At 40.7% G+C, this 23,029-nt stretch overlaps 1 protein-coding gene across 1 annotated transcript in view; it reads left to right on the forward strand.

Moving 5' to 3' along the window:
• Positions 1-23,029, forward strand: part of PKHD1 (polycystic kidney and hepatic disease 1 (autosomal recessive)) — a 475,948-nt gene that overhangs the window by 146,873 nt on the left and 306,046 nt on the right. Inside the window, 1 exon segment of the mRNA XM_011960244.1 lies at positions 8,511-8,723. Within this exon segment, the coding sequence (XP_011815634.1) occupies positions 8,511-8,723 (213 nt within the window).

Below are 23,029 nucleotides of genomic sequence, written 5' to 3' on the forward strand. Positions count from 1 at the left end.
GGGGAAAATTTCTTCTGATATCTATTTTAATTGAAATTTTGAAAAATGGGAAAAACAGCAGCAGCAGCAGCAGCAGCCTCTGCTTCTCTGTGTGTGTGGCTCCATCCCAGGTTGCTAGGTTTAGGTATTCTGTGCTTGATTAATTAGTAGCCAGCCAGAGAGTCCATTCCCTTTGCCCCCAATCCTTAAAGCCTGATTTATGCCTCACATCCCCCATGAATATGTGAGGGCTCAGGCATCTATTTCCTGAGCTGCTTGTGGATAGGATTATGGAGCGTGGACTAAGCTCTTGGGGGCTCTCGTTTGCCAGCCAAATTGATTTTCCGCCTCTCTGGCCGGGGACAAGCCCACCTCGAAGGCTTCCCAGGCTCTGCTCTAGTGGATCAGGCAGAAGTCTAATCCGGATCTTGCCAACAAAGGAAGCTGTGTGCATCCCTGTCACAATGCAGGTTTCTTTGAGCTGTGGATGCCTTCTCTAAATGCTCCTCTTTCCTCCTCTTTCTCACCTTCTCCCAGCTCCTGCTTCCAGAGCAGCACACTGCAGTAAGGTACAGGGATATCCCCCAACTCTGCCCAGATCACTCAGCCAGCTCTCCTTACCCAGGCAGAGCAGGATTTGTCCATCTTGAATTGATGATTGTCTATAATTCTCCAGGGAAAGGGAATTCCACAGGCTTCCTCAACTATCCATTTGACTATTCAATAATTGAAAGGTAAGAAGATATAGACTGCTAAATTTTTTTAAGAAAAAATGGTGAATTGGAGGTTAATCAATGCAGGCAACTAAATTAGATAGTTTACATCTAAAAATTTAGATAGTTCAAGCTTTAAGTAAATGAATTATCTAACTTGGTGATACAGATTAATCTAATGAATTGGAGTTCTCAGATCCCTCCCTGGTCTTACCTCCATTTACCTCTCATTTTTTCCTCTGTTTAAAAATACAATCACTCTCCCTGGGTTTATTTTATCACCTGACAGTCACATCCAAACCTAGTACATGCTGGCTGTGCACCCTTTCTCTCTTGATGTTCCTAAAAATAGCATTAAGGTTTTGACACACTCATCTGCCTCATTAACAGTTCTTAAGGCTCTTCCCTGAGTCTGTGTCTCTACAACCTTCTGATCCTTCTAATTCACCTTTCTTTGATCTACTCTCACAAATCTTGCCACTTCCTTTTCTTAATCTAGCCTTTAAATGTTGATGGTTGACAGTTGTTTCCCTACCTTTCCCCACCTTATCTTTCTTCTGTTCTTACACTACATGTCCTCCCTGGGAGACCTCATTTACTTTGATAATTTCAACTCCTCATTATTCAACAAGTATTGAGTGATCACTTACCGCATTTCCCATGTGCCAGCACTGTTCCAGGCACAGGGACTATGGCTGTGAACAAAACAGGCCCAAATCTTGCTCTCACGGTGTTTACTTCTAGAAGGAAAATGGTCAATAAACAAAATAAGCAAATTATAGTTTTTGTTAAATTTGCTTAGTACCATGGAGAAGAATGCAGCAGGAGAGGTGGATAGGGAATACACACTGGAGGTGGTGGTTGGGGATATTGGCACACAGCGAGAGCAAAAGTTGTGAGGCAAAGGAGCAAAAAGGAATATTGGAACAAGGTGGAGAACAGAGGCAGATCGGGCCAGAGAGAACCAGTTCTGTAGGGTTTGATAGGCTTTGACTCTAAGTATGATGGGAGCCATTGAAGATTTTTGGCAGAGAGGTAACATGATATGGTTTACATGAAAAGAAGCAATGGCAACACTGAGTATTGTTTTGAGAATTGATCCTGAGGTACAGGATAAGGGCAGAAACAGAGAGCTGAGTTAAGATGCTGTTACAATAATCCACGGGTGAGATGAGAGTGACTTCGACCCCAGAAGTAGATGTGGAGGTGGTAAGTGGTTGGGTTATAGGGGATGTTTTGAAGGTGGAATGCACAAAATTTCCTGAGGTATTGATTATGGAGTGAGAGACAGTGAAAGTTATCTCAATGGTTTTCAGACTTAGCAGTTGCAAGGATGAAGTTACCATTCATGGAATGGGAAGAACTGAGGGAAGATCTATGGGGCAAGACAAGGAAAGGAGTTCGTGGATACTCATAGTTGAGAAACTATGAGACATCCAAGTAGAGATGTTGAGTGGGCAGTTGGGTATGTGAATCTTGAGCTGAGGGCACAGGCTTGGAGATATAAATTTGGGAGTCATTGACAATTAGCATGCGATGGTGTTTAAAACCTTAAGACAAGATGGGACAACTGGCATGGTCTACCGAGACTGAGAAGAAAAGAGTTTAGAGGGCTGAGGCTTGGGGCCCACCAAGTGGCAGTGGTTGGGATGATCAAGAGGAATCAGGCAGGAGAGGCTGAGAAGGGGATGCCTAAGAAGTAAGAGGAAAACCAGGTGGGTTTATACCTAACCTACTTAATTAGAAAAGTCCCATGTGCTCACTGTCATTGAGTCAATAGGGAGCTTTCTTAGGATTTGCTAAAAATGAAGACATGAAAATAGATACCAGGTGAAGGAAAGACAAAAGTTCTAAATACAAGAATTTATTCTTCTGTCCTTTTATGAGTTACTAGCACTTTTGCATTTTATGAGGTTTTCTTTAGAGATTCAATACAATGTATAGAATATAGCACATGATGAAAATCTGATAGAAGGATAGAAACATTGGATTTTTCAAATAGAGATGAGAAAATGAAAGAAAGAAAAACAAAGAGGCTGGGCAAGTGAGGAGAGGGAGTTTTAGGAAAGGGGTGACCCAAGTGTGTCAAATGCTGCTGGTCACTCAGGAGGGGTGAGGACTGAACACTGAGCCTTAGATTCACCAATGTAGTTGCCATCCGTGGCCTTGAAAGGAGCAGTTTTGCAGGTTCATCAGGTAAAGGCCTGACCAGAGAGAGTTCAAAAGACAGTCATGAAAAAGAATTGAAGATAGTAGGTATAGTCACTCTTTTGAAGACTTGCATTGTATGGTAAAATATTTATACTGTAATTTTTTTGTGTAAGGGGGAAAATAGAATTGTGTATTTGTTTTCTTAAAAAAAAACCAACAAATTATTTTGTGGTTATTATAGAGGATGACTAATTGTTGGGTTAGCCAAAAGCAGATTTTGATGTACTTTGCAAACATTAGCTAGCTGCTAAAAGTCTCTTTTACTTCCCTTCAAAAGAAACAAAAGAGATGTTTAATGGAAAGAGGTGATTACATGTAAAAAGTTGTGTTCATTTATTTATTTTAGAGGGAAGTAGCAATAATGATGGTTGATTGATTTTTGTAAAATTACCCAAGGTTACTTGTGGGACATAGTCAGCTTTCATGAAAGTCATAACAAGCAATTTAAGGGTTACAGCCAAAGGCTGATTTCAGCCCTGCTCTTTATTTCAGCATTTAGAAATGGGGTCAAGCTCTATAAAGTATAGAATAAAGTCCTCCCACAGCCCTCCCATACTCAAGTGACTATCCTTTAAAGCAGCCCACTGTATATTTATTTTAAACTAATAAAGTGTGAAGATGAAAATCTTGGTGCCTTGGCACAGAGATAGATTAAGTATAAACTTTATCTTCTTTCACACAAAGAAGGTTTCATTTGTTTATCTAATTATTTCAGGCAAAAATAGCTGAATTCTTCATCAAACTTTCTTCTAAATGTACCTAGATTTTCTTATATTTGCCACTAAGAAAGTGGGGTGGGGATGCTTTTTAGCAGAAGTTAACGATGTTCATATTAATTAATTAGTCCTGTTTATAACACTCCTGACAACACAAATAATTCATTTTCTTTGGGATGAGTTTTTCTCCCTTCATTAGCATCATTATTAGTTCCTGTCAGTAAATGATGTTTCAAAATTTCTTCCAATTTGTTGCAGTGTATTTAATATTTTGCTTCATGGTAAAAGGGACAAAGACCAGGTTTATATATTTACCCACTAATCCTTGTAATCTGTTTCAAATCCTTTTTGGAATAAGATGAGGTATATCTTCATTAACAAAATTAAAATAAATCATCTATAAACAAGCCATAGGCAAACTTTCTTAGGTTCACACATGTTTTTCCTTAAATGTAACTATGAGAACAACCCTAATTAATTGAGAGCTACTGGGGAAGGTTTGTGGAAATGGATAGGATCTGAGCCTTTTGGTTGGGTGGTCCTGGGTTCTAATGCTTGGTTCTGTCTATTCTGGGCTGGAAAGGTATGAATACCTCTTAGCCACATTCTGCTCTGTGAAATAAAGAATGTGATCTTGATCTCACAGACTGGTTTTGAAGGTCATTTCAGACAATGTATCTACAGATTTTGGCACATGGTAGGTGCTGAATAAATTTTAGCTTCCTTGTTTTCCCTGTAGTCTTATTCTAATTCCTGACTGTGCATCTCATGTCTTACTCAAGAGAAAATTTAGTGATTACTGCAGCACAGACAGGGTCAGGAAAACATGAGCCTTGTGCCTCCATTAGTGTTCCATGCACATCTGACTGTATTCATAAAGATGTAGACGTCAAGTATTCTAGAGTTGAAAGGAACCCATGATTCTGCCTTCCACTTTGCGGATGAAACCACAGACCATTGATAGGCACTGAGTAGGAGAGATTTGGGACCTGAGTAATCTGAGGCCCAGCAATTGTATGGGACTTACTGAGGCTCATTCAGATGTCAATAGCAGACTCAGAACAGGAACCTTGATTTTGTTCCCTGCCGTCACCACTTGCTCATCAAGGTCAGTTTAGATTTCCTGACTATTTACAATGTGGGAGTCCTGTCATGCAAATCCATGTTCTACCAGTTGAATATAATTATTTAGGACATTAATGACATGTGGCTGTGAGGGAAAAATTTTAGTTAACATAAAATTTGATCTGTAGCACAGGTCACATTTCTTCCCTCTTGTTCACGGTGGGATCCATGATTATTATTGCATTTCTATGTAATGACAATGAAAGGAAAAGAGTCAAAATTTTGGGGAATCTTTTGGAAGTCTGGTAGGCAGTATGGTACTGCTGTGGCATGGAGCCTGTAGACTGACCTTGCTGCTTTACCTTAGAGTATGAAATATTATATATGACAAAATATTTCAAAAGGACCAGTAACAGAGAGATGTTGGATACAGATGGTCTAGCAGTGCTCAAGCAGTAGGGTACTTATAGAAATTGAGCAGGTTGTAGATCTAATCACCTGGTGAGTTCTTCCTGCCAGTTGCACAGACAAAATCAATTTGGCAAGACCATGGCATTGCAGTAAAGAAAGCATTTAATTGATGCAAGGCCATCCGCAGCATTTGGGGGATGGAGTTATTACCCAAATCAGTCTCCCTGGAGGCTCAGAGGTTAGGGGTTTTCAAGGATAGTTTGTTGGGCAGGGGACTAAGGTATGGGGAATATTGATTTGTTGGGGATGAAATCACAGGGGAATGGAAAACAGTCCTTGTGTACTGAGTCTGTTTTTAGGTAGGGGCCACAGGACTGGTTGAGGCTTGGGTCATGAATCTGAGTGAAGTCAGCTGGTGGTCAGAAATACAAAAGCCTAAAAAAAAAATCTCAAAAGACCAATCTTAGTTTCTACAATAGTGATGTTATCAGTTGCAGTAATTGGAAAAGTTGCAAATCTTGTGACCTCTCGAACAATGGCTGGTAATCATTTAAATATGCTAAACATCTTAGCAGAATTTTGGCCCCTCTTATAATCCTAGCCTTGTGGACTTTCATTAGTTTTACAAAGGTAGTTTAATTTTGGGAAGGTTTATTATCATCCTTGTTTAAGGTTAGACTATAAACCAAATTCCTCCCATAGTTAGTTTGGTCTACACCTAGGAATGAGTGAAGCCAGCCAGCCTGTGAGGCTAGGAGCAAGATGGAGTAAGCCGGGTTAGATTTTTCTTACTGTCAGAATCTTTGCAAGGAAGGTTTCATAGCAATAATGGAGGAAGTGAAGATGGTGAGTGTGATGATAGCCACAGAGACCATTGCATTGAATAGATGTCAGACTTTAGACCAGGGATCTATAAGAATTATTTCAATAAATCTCACCTTAATCTTCTGAGGGTAAAATTCTTACCATGCCCATTTTCCAGATGGAGAAACTGGATACCTAGGCAGGGTGTGTTGTTCTAAATTGTGGCTGAAAGAAAAGGCCCTTGAAGTGTTCTGGTCCAAGTATACATCCCGTGACTGTTACTGATGGCATAGGATTGAAGAAAAGAAGGCTTGAGGAAGAGAGCTGAGGAAAGCTGAAGAGAAGTTAGGGAAGAAGTAGCCTCCATATTTGACTGTTAAGTCAAACATTTATTGATCACTATCTCTGCACTAAGATGGAGGTAAACAATTGTCAATGAAAAGAGTCAAACTCTGTAAAATATTTGAAGAGATTAATTCTGAGCCAAATTTGAATGACCATGGCCTGGGGCACAGTCTCAAGAGGTCCTAAGTACATGTGCCCAAGGTGATCAGGCTACAGCTTGGTTTTATACGTTTTAGGGAGACATAAGACATCAATCAATACATATAAGATGTACATTGGTTTGGTCTGGAAAGATTAGACAAGTAGGTACAGGGGCTTCCAGGTCATAGATGGATTGAAAGATTTTCTGATTGGTAATTGGTTGAAAGGGTTAACTTATTAATTTATCTAAAGACCTGGAATCCACAGAAGGGAGTGTCTGGATTAAGATGAGTGGTTATGGAGCCCAGGGTTCTTATTATGCAGATGAAGCCTCCAGGTAGCAGGCTTCAGAGAGAAAAGATTGTAAATGTTTCTTAGCAGACCTAAAAAGGTTACAGACTTGTGCCGGGCGCGGTGGCTCACGCCTGTAATCCCAGCACTTTGGGAGGCTGAGAAGGGCGGATCAGGAGGTCAGGAGATTGAGACCATCCTGGCTAACACGGTGAAACCCCGTTTCTACTAAAAAAATACAAAAAACTAGCCGGGCGAGGTGGCGGGCACCTGTAGTCCCAGCTATTCCGGAGGCTGAGGCAGGAGAATGGCGTGAACCTGGGAGGCGGAGCTTGCAGTGAGCTGATATCTGGCCACTGCACTCCAGGCCTGGGTGACAGAGCCAGACTCCGTCTCAAAAAAAAAAAAAAAAAAAAAGAGAAAGAAAAGGTTACAGACTCTTAGTTAGCACTTTCCTGGATCAGGGTAAAGATCCAGAAAAGGAAGGGAATTTTCTACAGAATGTAGATTTTCCCCACAAGCGACAGCTTTGCAGGGCCATTTACCATTTAATATATTTTGGGGTAAAATACTTCAGTTTCTTTCAGGGCCGGCTATCTGTCATGTGTTGCTATACTAGAGTAAGGTTGGAATTTGGTGTCTTATTGCAGAGTCTGTTTTGTTGGTCTTAATGTCTCTGTTTTAATGTTAATGCTGGTTACTTATGTCTGTATTCCAAAAGGTGAAGGGTATAATAAGGCATCTCTGACACTCCCCATCATGGCTTGAACTAGTTTTACAGTTTAACTTTGGAATGCCCTTGCCTAAGAGGAGGGGTCAATTCAGTTGGTTTGGGGGGCTTAAAATTTTATTTTTGGTTTACATGATAATGACTAAAGTCATTTTTGCCTTTTTCTTTTCTCCCTCTCATTTCTCCAGTGCATGTTTAACTACTTCCAGCTGTGATTTCTGGAAAGCAACAAAAACTCAACTCAATAACTTGGCACTCTGGATTTATGACTACGTTAGCATATGAAGAGTCTTTGCCCTCCACTGCCTCTCACCACAACTCTTCTTATTATAGTAGAATCTGCCTTTTGAGACATTTCTGATACTTTGTTCTCTCTACATCCTTTGCCCCCCTTTGCTCATTGAGACACTATGTGGGCTTATAGATTAAGCATAAGAACGACATCCTTTCTGAGAAAATGGGAGAGTGTGTGTGTGTGTGTGTGTGTGTGTGTGTTTGTACATAAAGAAATAGAGGCACTTAAATCAGAATCTCCAAAAAGATATGTCCATTCATTCATTCACTCAATAATTAATTGTGTATTGAGTGCCAACTACCTACCAGCAACTTTTCTAGACACTAAGAATTTAGAAGTGAACAAAACAGATAATTTCCCTCAGGAAGCATGCATTCTGGTGGGGAGAGGGCAGAAAACAAAACTGTAAATATATAATATGCCTGATATCAAGTATTATGAGGAAGAAGACATTTAGGCAAGGAGCTAGGGTGTGCTATTTTATATAGACTAGAGAGGGAAGGCCTCGGTGAGAAGTTAACATTTGAATAGTAACAAGGGAGAGTGAGCCATGGAAATACCAGAACATTCTGATAATTCCGATAACATTCCAGATATTTCTGATATTTCTGATAATTCTTATTCATGATATTCACGGGAATATCAGAAGAACGTTCCAGAGGGAAGAGCTTATACACCGGTCCTGAGGCCTGTTTGAGACCTAACAGGCAGGCCAATATGTTTGGAGCATATGTGTGAACAGGTAAGCGTTAGAAAATGATATTAGCCTTATCCTCCCAGGGACTGACAATTTTCCCTTTGTCCATTAGGGGGCAAGCTGATTTTCATGGCCCCAGGACCCATCGAGCTCAGGGCTCACGCCATCCTTGTTTCTGATGGTGGAGAGCTCCGGATTGGATCTGAAGACAAGCCCTTCCAAGGCAGAGCTCAGATCACGCTCTATGGGAGTTCCCACTCAACTCCCTTCTTTCCCTATGGAGTCAAGTTCCTGGCTGTGAGGAATGGAACTCTTTCTCTGCACGGTGAGTGAGGCAGTTGATCAGAGGAAATGAAGTAGAGCTGTGTCTAGCAGTGGAAACTGATAAAACTGTTTAAAAGTCCTTGACTATAGTTGCTCAGCCAACCAGGTCAGTTAGAGCAAGGCACTGTTTGCTTAAAGAACAAGTAAAACTGTTATGATTCCTGTGGCAGAGTACACTACAGTTCCCAATTATTTGCTCCCCTTTCTGTAAGAGGATTGTGTATGCTTCCACCCACTGTTAGGTGACTTTCAGTGCCTCCTTGTGGGTGGACCATACTTCCCAGACCCTTTGCAAGAGCAGACTTAGCCTTGTACTTGCTTTGGTCAGTGGAAGGTGAGCAGAAATGGGGGACTGCCTGGCCAAGTGAAGGTTTTAAGACCTATTATGCTTTAGCCATTGCATTTTCTTCCCGCCACTTGAGAATAGCCTGTCCCAGATAGCGGCAGTTCCTTCTGTTTAGAACCTGAATGAAGATGACATGAGGCAGTGCTGCAGATGACCTACTGCTATCATGTATGTGGGTGAGAAATAAGCCTTTGTCTTAAGTCACTGAGATTTGCATTTGTAATTGCAGCGTAGCCTAGTGAAAACTGACCGATACAATTACGTAGCATGTACAGATGTCTCTTAACATGCAGGAGCCTGGTATCCCAAATCAAATACAGACAACCTCATTTGGTTGTTGAACCTCTTCCTGTTTCCCCCAACCACCTACCCCATGAGCAGTGTTTAATTACACTTCTACTTAGAATCCCCTTACAGATAGGTGGGATGTTTAAGGATTCCTAGGACAAAAGAGATTAGGCTACAGTGTGTTTCCGCTCCAACTTTATTTGCTTTCTGATCATCTCATTCCACTTTGCAAAATGGACATTTTTTTTTTTCCCCTTGAGAGTCAGGAAATTACCAAGTGTGCCAGGATAATCCTTAGTATCAACAGTATAAAATAGTGAGTAAGCATATTTCAGTGGGTATTTATATGCTTTTGGTTGCATAGCATGAGCCAAAGGCAGATCAAAAATGTGGACTCCAGAAGGTGACTCAATCTCCAGAAAACATAATGTCATTTACATTGATATTTCTATATTGGCATCACAAAATAATCTACTTGTCATAGGATAATTGCTCTAGATGAGGGCATGGAGCTGTGCTGAGGAATCTGCCATTTTTCTCTGTCCAGACTCTGTCTCATACCGACTGCAGGCCCCAATCATTATTTATCAAAAAGCATGCTTGTGCCTCTTTTGGCTTACTGTGAGAGGAAGCAAGATCTTTTCCTCAAGCATTTATTAAGTGTTGACTGTGGGCTACCCAGTGTGCCAGACACTGGGGATCAAATTTTGTGAGGTTAAAAATACCCCATAACTCATTGGACAGAAATTCAAAATGCTTACTCTATTATAGATTCTGTGATCAACTTCCAAGGAGACCTTTCTTCCTCCTATCTTCATCAGCAAACAACTACACTGATTTTGTAGCCCGAGATCTATTCCCACGTCAGCCATGGTTTTCAAATGTTTGCTCTAGCTCAATGGCCTCTTAAGCCACCAACGCAATGTGCTGCTTTTTACCAGTAAAAAAACACATCTGGGGAATAAGTTAGTGTATATTTATGGTTCAGCCAGCCCATAGATCGTCCAGAGGACCCCAGGCTTAGGAGGAATCTTCAGAGTTGAGAGCCACTGTCCCGTGTGATGCAGATAGCACAACTCGTACTGAAAATAGGAATTCAAATGAGGAAAAATGAAAACTCTCCTAATTCTTTTATTCTGCTTCTTTCATTCCAAGCTCATCTAATTCTCATGCTCTAGTGTGAAGAATCAGTGAAAGAACTCATAAATATACCTTTTGTGCCTGTATTTTAAATGTACCTTGTGCATGTAAGCCTTTGTGATTAAGCAAATGTCAAGAAAATCCCTAGTCTCATTGCTTACAGTCAATATGGGGCAATTGAAGCAAAGTAGATGCCTCTAATATGTTTCAAAAATTCTGTAAGTTCAGAAAAAATGCTGCTACTCCAGCCATCTGATATTACTGGATATTGAGAATGAGACCTACTCTCCCTCTGCTTTCCTCATTTCCATCTCCTCCTTCCTCTTTCTCCTCCCTCCCTGTCCTTTCTTCTTCTCCCTCCTCTCTCTCTCTCCCCTCTCCTCCCTTCCTCTCCTCCCTCTTTCTTCTTTATTCTCTTTCTCCCTCTTCTCTCTCTCTCTCTCTCCCCACTTTCCTCCCTCCCACTCCCTTATTCTCCTTCTCCCTGCTCTCTCTCCCTCCCCCTTTTCCCATATTCCCAGATTAGGCCATTTTCTAAACTGGTTAAACATTCCCCAAAGCATTTAGGACAGATAATTGACTAGGATCACCTGAATCACAGAGTTTGCTCATTGAACACGGGCAAAGATCAAGCCATTTCCTCTCTGATGTGATGCTGCAGCATCTCATGCATTTGAAAGAAATATTATGTAGAAAAGAGCTCAGCCATTTGGGTGACAGGGATTCCTTTCCTGATGTATCTGTCAGAGAATTGCAGCCCCATGTGCAGCTCATCTATTCTCTCCTGTCACTTCTCCCTCACCACCTGAGGTCTCAGACAGATTTCCCCTCCAGCATGGTGGTATATCATGGCTCAAATCATTACATAATTTTACTGGCCTTTTGCCAGGGCCAGAGGAGGACCTGGTGACACTGGGGCTTTAGGAAAAAGTTAATTTTCTTTCTCCGTCGAGTATGCAAAATAGTGAGCAACTTGATTCACTGCTTTGCGCCCAGGAAGTCCCTAAAGACCCAGCATTCACTCGGCTTCCTAGGATAACATAATGAGGAGATTCACCGACTTTGGTGCACAGAAGACCCTTTTGGGGAGGTTTTTGTAATCTAGATTTCTGGGCCTGGAAATGTACATGTGACGTGACTCAGGTGGCCCATTGACTACACTCGGAGAAACACTGATTCTAGTGGTTAATCGAATTAGAATCAGAAATGGGCCCCGTTCTGCCACAGATCAGCTATGACCTTCAACAGATCTCTAAAAAAATCCAAAAAACACAGTTCCCACTTCATAAACTTACTGATCATGAAGTGCTCCAGAGTGTTGGGCACACAAAACACAGTGTTAATTATTGTTATTCTGATAAAATCCTTTCCCCTTTCCAAAAGCACTGAGTACCCATCACTGATTATCCTGTATTTTATTTTAGGTATGAGAAAACGTGGGGCATGGCGATGGTGGGGGTTTCTGTTTCAAAATCTACCTAGAGATTTTTCTCCATATTAATTTTCTTGTCTATCTCTTTTCATCAAAGTAACAGAAGCGTTTTAACCTGGGATATCATGCGGTACCCACCTTCCCAGGCATCTTCTGTTCTCTTCCCACCTTCCAGTCAATACCTTTAGATTTTAATCTCTCTTGGTGCAGCTGCTTCCCAGCCGTGGATAACCACCATTCCCGGGCGTGGTTACAATAAAGGCTTTCTTAGAAACTATTTGCATGGGTACCAGTATAGTCCAAAGCAGGGCACTGCCCAGCAAATGAGGCCCTTGGCAGACATTTGGTTCCTAATATTCAGCAGCAATGTGAATGGATTCTAATTTAATGCCAGCTCAGGTCATGTAGAATCACACAAATGGTCTGCATGTCAGTCCGATCACTTTCCCACCTTCTCCTTCCATCTTATTCTTTATTATTGCCCTTTGAAACCCTTCTGCTCCAGCTGATTTTTATTTTAGATTAAAATCGCTAAGCAAACAGGCGTTGGTGTTCAGCTGTCACAAGGGAAGATAGAATTGAAAGCATATTTCATGTATTTCTTTGAAGGTAGGAAAAGTCCCACACCCTTATACACTCACAGATACACACACACCTGCGCATACACACGCACACACAGCACCATCTTTTCTGTTTCTGTTTGTTTGGGAGTAGATGAAGACAGGTTCTGAGTTGCTGGTGGAGTTCAGATTGTTTAGTAACTTCTATCAGCTGCTCACTTTGATGTGTTAATATGACTAAAGGGTCTCAGGATTCCTCCTGAGTGGCGGTCTGAGGTTTGGGTAGCTATAGTCAATAAGGAAATTTCACTCTTGCCTTTTGCCTTCATCACTCTGTCTGCCAATCCAGGTTCTCCACTCCAAACTGAGTGCCAATCACTTGTCACTTTTCAAATGGGTTGCTGTCAGCCTGGGCAACTTAAATTTTTGACAGTGTAATTATGGCTCTTGCTTCCACAGTGGGAATCTGAGCGGGATGGTGGAGCTTTTATTGATTGTTCAGCAGGGAAATTTATCAATGTCTCTCACTTCATTTCCAGTTCCTCCCTGAGAAATTTGGCTGACAGTTCCTCAGGAGAAAAACAGTCTCATGGCCTTGGCTGGACTTCTGTCTTTGTCCTTTTCAAGAAATTACAAGATATAGGCATTAAATATAAATGGAAATTCCTGAGAAAAAGCAGTATGTGGGGCATGATTGAAGAAAGCATGAGTGCAATTGCAAAGAACATAAGAATCTGGTAGGAATAAATAAGAAAAGCAGTGGTCTAAATAAGCAAGCTTAGATGTGGTTTGTTTTCCTTCTGAAAGTACCAAGTATCTGCATGTAAATTCCATGGTTTCTGTGAGTACTGTGTGATGTACAGTTTTTTCATAGTTGCTAGAGTATCAGGCTGTCTTGAAGCATGGTATAAAGTGCATGGAACAGGCACATGTGTGGGAGTGTGTTTCCGGTCAGTGGTTTTCACCTTGTGCTCCACAAAATCCAAATGTTTCCTGGAGGGGATTTAGGGGTTCCCTAAACAATGAATATTGAAGATCAAGTAATAAAGGTTTAAATTGCTCAAGTATTGATTTATTGCTTTTATCTGTTATATATTTGTGTTCAGAGTAACAGTTGGTTAGAAGAAAGAGTTCCACTATGAAAATTGTGATTAAAAAACTCTACTAGGTCATTCTTTTAACTGTGGTGTATGGATCCTTTTGAGGTGTCCAGGCCCTCTCTGCATGATTCCTGTTTCCCCAAGACTGATTTAGCTCTGGGACATTTTCTATGAAGTCTGTTCTTTGATGTAGGGTGAAACTTTCTAGAGCCTGTTTTCATGTCATAATAGTTTCTCTTATCCAACAGTTTCAAACATCCAAGATATTTTTAAATCTCCGCTCTTTCGTCACCTGATTAATAGTCTCTAATGTTGTCTCCTCTTGCCCCATTCTTTACTTATTTCTTCTAGACCAAGACTCCTCCCTTTTCTTCTGTCTCTTGTTCCCTTGAGCTAGATACAAACCAGAGCTATGACATGGCATTTTTATATGTAGCTTTATTACTTTGAAATTGTTTGGTTTTAGGGGACAGAAGCCCACTGGAAACAGACTTAGAACCAAGGATTTATGAATTCCTGTAATCAAAATGCAGGGTGGAGAGAAAGACAATGGCCTTAGATGTGCCTGCCTTCAGGGGTCCGAATGTCTTCAGGACTCACCCCTCAGTCTCTTACTCTGGCTGTCTCTGCGTGTATTGACTTCACTCTCTTCTAGTCCTTATTGCCTTCTTCTCTATGGTTATTGGGACTTCCTGAGTTCATGTGGACTTTGATTTTCTACTACCAAAGAGAGGAATTCTGTATTCTTTTCAAAAAATAACCAGGGAAGGCCTCCCAAAGTCTTGCTAGAGTTACCTAGCAGACTAAGGACTATACATGGTGCCCAGGGGGAAAGTGCACTGTGACTGTCCAAGCTCAAGTCATCTTTTCACCTCTTTACCGACCGTCAAGTCCAGGAACACAAGGCCATGTGAAGAGATGCAGCTCTGCCTTGACCAGGGAGGCCAGAGTGGTGTGGGATGTGTGTGTGTGTGTGTGTGTGTGTGTATTACTGTGCATGCATGTGTATGTTTGGGTGTTTTTGTGCATGTATATTTTGAGAAGCTGTTCACCAAAAGGGGGGATGGCAACCAGACCCAGAAAGGAGAGATGCGGAGAAGACAAAACCATAGGTGTTCTCTGAGCTAAAGCCTTAGGCTTTGACTTCTGTTCATCCTGAAATCTCAAGGTGACTGAAACTCATAGACAGAAATATTCAAATATAGTACAATACTGTTGTATAAACTCAATATGTAAAGTTAATGTTGGTTATTTAGGCTGCATTTAGGCTGAATAAAACAAGTGTGTGAGATCAGGCAAACAAAAATCCTCATTAAGTTACTAGTAAGGTTCCCATCAAATTGAAGAAGTTTATATATATATATATATTTCATATATATATATTTATTTCAATATATATATTCTATATATATATTTCAATAATATATATATATTATTGAAAAGTTTTGCTGTGATTGAACCTCAAATTTTGAATCTCAGTGTTGCTTGCAATTTTAAAAGCTTTATCCCAAGGTCTTAGGAAATCTCATTTTCTAGTATATGCTATGGATTTTCTTCTTTCTTCCCATGAACTGTGGATTTCCTCAATATTGAAGAGGTTCTCTGCTTTCCCCTTGCATTTATCACCACAAAATATTACCTGTGATTTCATGGGAAACTTGAGCTGATGTGGTGTGTAAATTTGCCACAGGGTTGAGCGAATGCAAGAGACTCATTTTTAGGGACGTTTGGTCGATGTAAACCTTCCAGACAGAAGTCTGACTCAGAATAGATTTTATTTTTCTTTAGTCATTGTCTTTGTCTGTATTCTGATGGGGATCCTTTTTCTTGTCCTTTAACAACTTCTTGGGTACCAATAGCTTTCCAGTTGATTTCAGATATTGAAAATGCCAGTCCTGATTAATCAGTTTAAAAGTTCAGTCTCCTGTTTATTTAATGTTCCCTTCCTCACCTCCAAAGCTTCAACTTGAGGCCCTTGGGATGGTAGGGTCTCTTCCTCTAATCCTTCTTATTTCATATTCTCAGGATTGGGGCAGGTGGAAGAGGTAAGGTAAGAAGTTTAACAAGCTTGGTACTTTACTGTGTACCTATATCCTCTGTTGGGTGTTGCTCCTTCTCTGAATAATAATTGCTGACTGTTGAGTCTCCCTCCTAAGATGCCTGCATGAAATCACTGGAGTCTTGTAGGAGGCTTTTCCACTGCACAGTTTCCCAGTGTGGAAGCCCCACCTGGGTTTGCAATCCCCTTAGCATCCACCTTGGGGGTTGGTCTTGGTGGAGTACTAGAAAGTTGGTTCAAGCCAAGCTATCTTCCCTACAATTCAGCTATCCAGAGGAAACTTACAAATCCACATGAAAGATGTTCCACTTATCACCCCTTTCTCTGCTCTGCTCTTTCTCTCTCTAATTGTTTGCCTTGCTTAGATAGGCATGAGCAGCTGAGCCAATAGGCTCATATGCAGACATTCAACCTGGGAAAAGAAGCCAGTCTCCCCTTCTTACAGGTCACTCTATGATTGATACTTATGCAGCCCTCTTTCTTTGCTTAATAAGAGAGAAGTAGTTTCATACCTCACTTTATAGGAAGGAACGGCTCTATAGGGAGGAAAGGCCAAGGTTAACTCACCCAGGCTGATGGCTCATCCCCCTATCTCAGGATTCCTTTGAATCTCCTTGTTTTTGGTCATTCATAAACGATGGAGTAGACTCTGCTCCAAGAATGGCAAAATTGGCAGAGTTAGATTAGCTTTCTTTTAATAAGCCCCAAGGAGATGTTTTCTCCCTGTCTGTGGCTTCCCTATAATGTGGGGTGCTTATCATCTTCTGGTCCCATGCATGTGTCCTCCTGGTAGGTTCTAGAGGAGCAGAAGTCCCACCCAACAACCTGCTATGTATGTAAAAAGGGTGCCCTAGAGGGATGTGGGGTTGAAGGGGAGAGCCACTGTCATTTTGTGGTTGTTAGTTGGCTTTGTTTTGCTGGTTTTTATTTAGGACTGGGAAGGAAGGAAGGTTAAATAGAGGGGAGGAGAAATGGAGAAAGGAGGATGAGGAAAATTAAAAATGTATTTATTGCTTTTTCTAATCTTAAATTTAAGTGAGCTTTAATACAGTGTTGGGGTTCTGGTCAGCTGGTGTGTTGTGGCAGATCATAATGACACAGTTGAGTTAACACCAGTGAACATGGTCCTAGTGTACTTGGAACCCTAGCATGGTAGGACAGCCAGGTGCTGATGAGTGGTCCTCCCTTTTGAGCAGATGAAGATTGACCCCTGGCTCTGTGTCCTTTAAAATATAACCAACACCACCAACAAAAAATAAGGTATTTTTTCTGTTCTGTCTAATAATACTTCAAAAAAGTCTAAAATAACACTGTATAACCATTCTATTTACAGTGGCAGAAATGTATCTGCTAAAATCTCATTCGATCTGGACAAGAGTAACCTTGGAACAATCTTTAAGAAAGGGTTCCTTAAATTAATAGTATAAACCACACTTTAGGGAACTTGTTTAAACACATTTAAGTGAACATGCTGTTTTTAAGGTCTTTTAATTTTAGGTGTTTGCATGTAAATGTATGCTGCTAATTAGAAACGAGTTCTAGCTATTCAATAATCCAAGTACAGCGGGAACCCCACTTAGAAACACATTGTAAGGTACTTCAAGTTTCTATATGTACTTGAAAGTGTTGGCATTAGTCAGGTCTTTTTTTGGTTTCAAGTGACAGAAAACCCAATTCAAACAAAAAATAAGAGCATTTATTGCCTCATATAACTGAAAAGAAAAAACTTGAGGCACAGCTGAGTCCAGGTGCTCCAATGAAGTCAATAAGATTTTGTTTCTCTGTGACTCTTGGTTCTGCTTTCCCCTGAGTTGGTTTCATTGTCAGTCAAACTCCACCCTCATGGAGGCAGAAATGGCAGTCTCGTGGCTCCAGATGAAAGGGAATGCCTCTTTCCCAATGGCTGTTTGACCTCTGAGCAAATTTCAACATTTCCCCATCACCATTTCACATCACTCCTTTTGTTTTTTCCTCCTTAGCTTTCAACATTATTTAATGTATTATGTATGGTTTACTTTTCACATTTTTTTGAATGTATTTTATTGCCTCTTCCAGAAGAATATATACATCGTGAGGGCAAGGATTTTCCTTTTTTTTTTTTTTTTTTCAAATCTGCATTGCCTAGGACAGTGCCTGGACTCATAATATGCTTTAAAAAATACTTTTTTGCTTGAATAAGTGAATGAAAAACTTGAGCAAAAGCCTCAGGATTTTTTTTTGCTCCATTTGAGTCATAAGGCATGAGAGAGAGAGAGAGAGAGAGAGACAAAGAGAGAGAGGAAGGGAGAGAGAAAGAGGGAGAGAGAGAAAAAGAGAGAGAGAAGTAGATAGAGAGTCCGAGTCCAAGTCCAAAGTCGTAAGAACCTGGAAGACCAATGGTGTAAGTTCTAGTCTGAAAACCAGCAAGCTGGAGATCCAAGAAGAGCCTATACTTCCGTCTAAGTTTGAAGACCAGATAAGACCAATGTCTCAGTTCAAGTTACTTCATACTCAGCTTTTGTTCTATTCAGACCTTCAGCTGATTGGATAAAGCTCGTCTACATTAAGGAAGGCAATCTTCTTTACTTAGTCTACTGATTAAAATGTTAATCACATCTAGAAATACACACACACTCACACACACACACACACACAGACACACACACACACACACACACAGAACAATTTACATTTAGCCAAAGGTCTGGGTACCCCATAGCACAGTCAAGTTGTTGCACAAAATTAACCATCACAGTCACCAAAGCAAACCTCATAACTGACTCTGTATCATATTTTAGACAAAGGAGGATTTCAAGTCTCTCATCTTAACACAAAGCTTCTCAAGGGAAAGTATCTAGCTCCAAGGTTCATCTCTTTCTTTCAAAATTTCTGTAGTTTCCATTTTCCTGCTAGGATGTGAGGATCTTTGCTCGCGTTCTGCATCTTCTCTAGATGAGCTTGATTTTGCTCTGTCATAGAGTCCTCACTCACTCATCTTCCTCTGGGTAAGTGTGAGGAGCCTGGGCTCTTGAAGTGGACTGCTTGGTCCAAATCCCATCTCTACCATGAACTAGCTAGTGGACCTTGAAAAAAAAAACTCAGGGTTTCAGTTCCCACATCTATAAAGCAGACATTATTTTAAGATATTTCTCATGATATTTGTTATGCGGTTTAAATGAAATAAAACATGTAATGTACTTATCACAATGGCAGATATTGAGCAAGTACTCAATAAATGTCAGTTATTTTCATTGTTATTATTTGTTTACACTTTTGTTTTGGTGAAGTTGCCCCATTGTTAGTCTAAGGATGGGATGGTGTTTACTGTTTTCCATTAATCTCTCAGCTAGAAATCTGGTTGTCATTCTTGATACCTCCTTTATCATTCCTCTTATCATGTCCATCACTAAGTCTTGTTGATTTTAATTCTTGAATAATTTGTGAGCCCATATCCTTCTCTCTACCTCCATTACTGTCACCTTAGTTTATGGTACCTTCAACTGCCTAGATTATTGTGTAAGCTTTTAAACTTATCTTCTAGTTGTCACTTTTGTTCTTTCCAATTCATTCTTTGCCCTGGAGCCAAGGTGATCTTTTAAAAACACTTATCTGTTTATATTGTGCTGCTGCTCAAAACTCTTCAGTGGCTTTCCATTGTTTCTAAGGTAAAGCCCGAAATTTCTAGCGTGGCTATTAGGCACTGTTTGATTTAGGTTCCTGCTTAAACCTTCTGTCCTGTTTTTCAGCTCTCCCCCTTGGCCACCCTCACGCTTCAGTAGTAACCTTCTTTTAGGTTACTAAATGGTTAATGTGGTCTAGATCTTCATTTTTTACATTTTTGAGTACCACAAGAAACTCAACTTTGTTAAGTAAATGGAAAGCTACATAGGCAGAAGCTTGTGATTTTTCCTTCAAAGAGAATTCTTCCATATGCATCATCAAAGCAATACTATTAATAGTATTGCTTTCAGCCTGGTCATGGAAAAAGAATATCATTGAATTGGGTGTTATATTCGGTATTTGTCAAAATTGGATTTTACCTAGATCCTGGCACTTTATAATTTTCAAAGCTGCTTCCCATTCTTTCCTTTCATTTAACTCTCACAATCATCCTGTGAAGCATGAAAGACTGGGATTGTTACTTTCATTTTGGAGATGATGAAACTGGGGCCTGGAAGAGGATGTAACTAAAACTCATTCCATTTTCTTCATGGACTTAAGACACACATGGGCTTGCTTCTATTTTGTGTACACATAGCTGGTATTTACTTGTGGCAGAAAGGCAGAATATACCTCTTTCTGAAACAGTCTCCTCAGTTTTAACTTTTTCAGCTTATTTTGAGATTTCAGTTGGGGCTTTCTGGCTTATAGCTCCCTTTGTAAAATCCTTGATAGAGGTACAAAGAACTGGTTTCTTTTACACCTTGTTATTTACCTTTTAGTACTTCTATAAAGTTTTCCAATCTTTGTGATGGCAAATCTACAATTCTTTTGTCTTATGGTTTCTGCCTTTGATTTTATGTTTATCAACTCTTTTCTGTACAGAGACTATATAAAAATCTACCTATTTGTTTTTTGGTTCTTTGATTACTTTTTGTTTTTGTTTTTCTTTTTTTCACATTTGTGTCTGTCTTTAACTAGGGTCAGCAAACTATGAGCCATGGACCAAATCTGGTCCATTCCTTGCTTTTATACACAAAATTGTATTGAGGCACAGCCACACCCATTTGTTTAGGTATTATCTATGGCTGCTTTGCATTATAATGTCAAAGTTCAGTCATTATGACAGAGACCACATGGTCTACAAACCCCAAAATCGTTACTATCTCTCTGATTTTTTACAGAAAAAAGTTATCAGACCCTTATTTTAATCAATCTAGAATTTATTCTGATATAGTTTATGTCAGTTATCTACTTTTTTTAAATGAATAGCCAATTTTCACAGCACTGTTTATTCAACCATAAGCTAAAAAATGACACCCATGTATGTCCATGTCTTAATCCTTAGAACCCATGAACATTACCTTAAAAATCTGGCAAAAGGGGGTTGGGCTCCAAGATGGCCAAATAGGAACAGCACCAGTCTACATCTCCCAGCATGAGCAACACAGAAGATGGGTGATTTCTGCATTTCCAACTGAGGTACCAGATTCATCTCACTGGGACTTGTTGGACAGTGGGTGCAGCCAATGGAGTGTGAGCCGAAGCTGGGCAGGGCATCGCTTCACCCAGGAAGTGCCAAGGGGTCGAGGAATTCCCTTTCCTAGCCAAGGGAAGCCGTGACAGATGGTACCTGGAAAATCGGGACACTCCCACCCTAATACTACGCTTTTCCAGTGGTCTTAGCAAACAGCACACCAGGAGATTATATCCTGTGCCTGGCTCAGAGGGTCCCACGACCATGAAGCCTTGCTCATTGCTAGCACAGCAGTCTGAGATTGAACTGCAAGAAGGCAGCGAGGCTGGGGGAGGGGCATCCGCCATTGCTGAGGCTTGAGTAGGTAAACAAAGTGGCCGGGAAGTTTTAACTGGGTGGAGCCCACCGCAGCTCAACTAGGCCTGCCTGTCTCTGTAGATTCCACCTCTGGGGGCAGGGCATAGCAGAACAAAAGGCAGCAGAAACTTCTGTAGACTTAAACGTCCCTGTCTGACAGCTATGAAGAGAGTAGTGGTTCTCCTAGCATGGAGTTTGAGATCTGAGAACAGACAATCTGCCTCCTCTAGTGGGTTCCTGACCCTGGGTAGTCTAACTGTGCTACCTCCCAGTAGGGGTCAACTGACACCTTATACAGCTGGGTGCCCCTCCCCTGAGACAAAGCTTCCAGAGGAAGGATCAGGCAGCACTATTCTCTGTTCTGCAATATTTGCTGTTCTGCAGCCTCTGCTGATGCTACCCAGGCAAACAGGGTCTGGAGTGGACCTCCAGCAAACTCCAACAGACCTGCAGCTGAGGATCCTGACTGATAGAAGAAAAACTAACAAACAGAAAGGAATAGCATCAACATCAACAAAAAGGACATCTACACCAAAACCCCATCTGTAGGTCACCATCATCAAAGACCAAAGGTAGATTAAACCACAAAGATGGGTAGAAACCAGAGCAGAAAACCTGAAAATTCTAAAAATCAGAGCACCTCTTCTCCAAAGGATCGCAGCTCCTCGCCAGCAACGGAACAAAGCTGGACGGAGAATGACTTTGACGAGTTGACAGAAGTAGGCTTCAGAAGATCGGTAATGACAAACTTCTCCAAGCTAAAGGAGGATTTTCGAACCCATCACAAAGAAGCTAAAAACCTTGAAAAATGATTAGACGAATGGCTAACTAGAATAAACAGCATAGAGAAGACCTTAAATGATCTGATGAAGCTGAAAACCATGGCACAAGAACTACATGACACATGCACAAACTTCAGTAGCCGATTTGATCAAGTGGAAGAAAGGGTATCAGTGATTGAAGATCAAATTAATGAAATGAAGTGAGAAGAGAAATTTAGAGAAGAAAGAGTTAAAAGAAATGAACAAAGCCTCCAAGAAATATGGGACTGTGTGAAAAGACCAAATCGACGTCAGATTGGTGTACCTCAAAGTGACAGGGAGAATGGAGCCAAGCTGGAAAACACTCTTCAGGATATTATCCAGGAGAACTTCCCCAACTTAGCAAGGCAGGCTAACATTCAAATTCGGGAAATACACAGAATGCCACAAAGATACTCCTCGAGAAGAGCAACCCCAAGACACATAATTGTCAGATTCACCAAGGTTGAAATGAAGGAAAAAATGTTAAGGGCAGCCAGAAAGAAAGGTCCAGTTACCCATAAAGGGAAGCCTATCAGACTAACAGCGGATCTTTATAGTACTAAATTATAATTTATAGCACTAAATGCCCACAAGAGAAAGCAGGAAAGATCTAAAATTGACACTCTAACATCACAATTCAAAGAACTAGAGAAGCAAGAACAAACACATTCAAAAGTTAGCAGAAGGCAAGAAATAACTAAGATCAGAGCAGAACGGAAGGAGATAGAGACACAAAAACACCCTTCAAAAAATCAGTGAATCCAGGAGCTGGTTTTTTGAAAAGATCAACAAAATAGACTGCTAGCATGACTAATAAAGAAGAAAAGAGAGAAGAATCAAATAGACGCAATAAAAAATGATAAAGGGGATATCACCACCGATCCCACAGAAATATAAACTACCATCAGAGAATACTATAAACACCTCTACGCAAGTAAACTAGAAAATCTAGAAGAAATGGATGAATTCCTGGACACATACACCCTCTCAAGACTAAAACAGGAAGAAGCGCCTCTGAGCTAAAGGAGGATGTTCGAACCCATCACATTCAATCCCTGAATACACCAATAACAGGCTCTGAAATTGAGGCAATAATTTATAGCCTA

The sequence above is a fragment of the Colobus angolensis genome, unplaced genomic scaffold (genome assembly GCF_000951035.1).
Source record: "Colobus angolensis palliatus isolate OR3802 unplaced genomic scaffold, Cang.pa_1.0 Scaffold51, whole genome shotgun sequence".
Lineage (NCBI taxonomy): Eukaryota > Metazoa > Chordata > Mammalia > Primates > Cercopithecidae > Colobus > Colobus angolensis.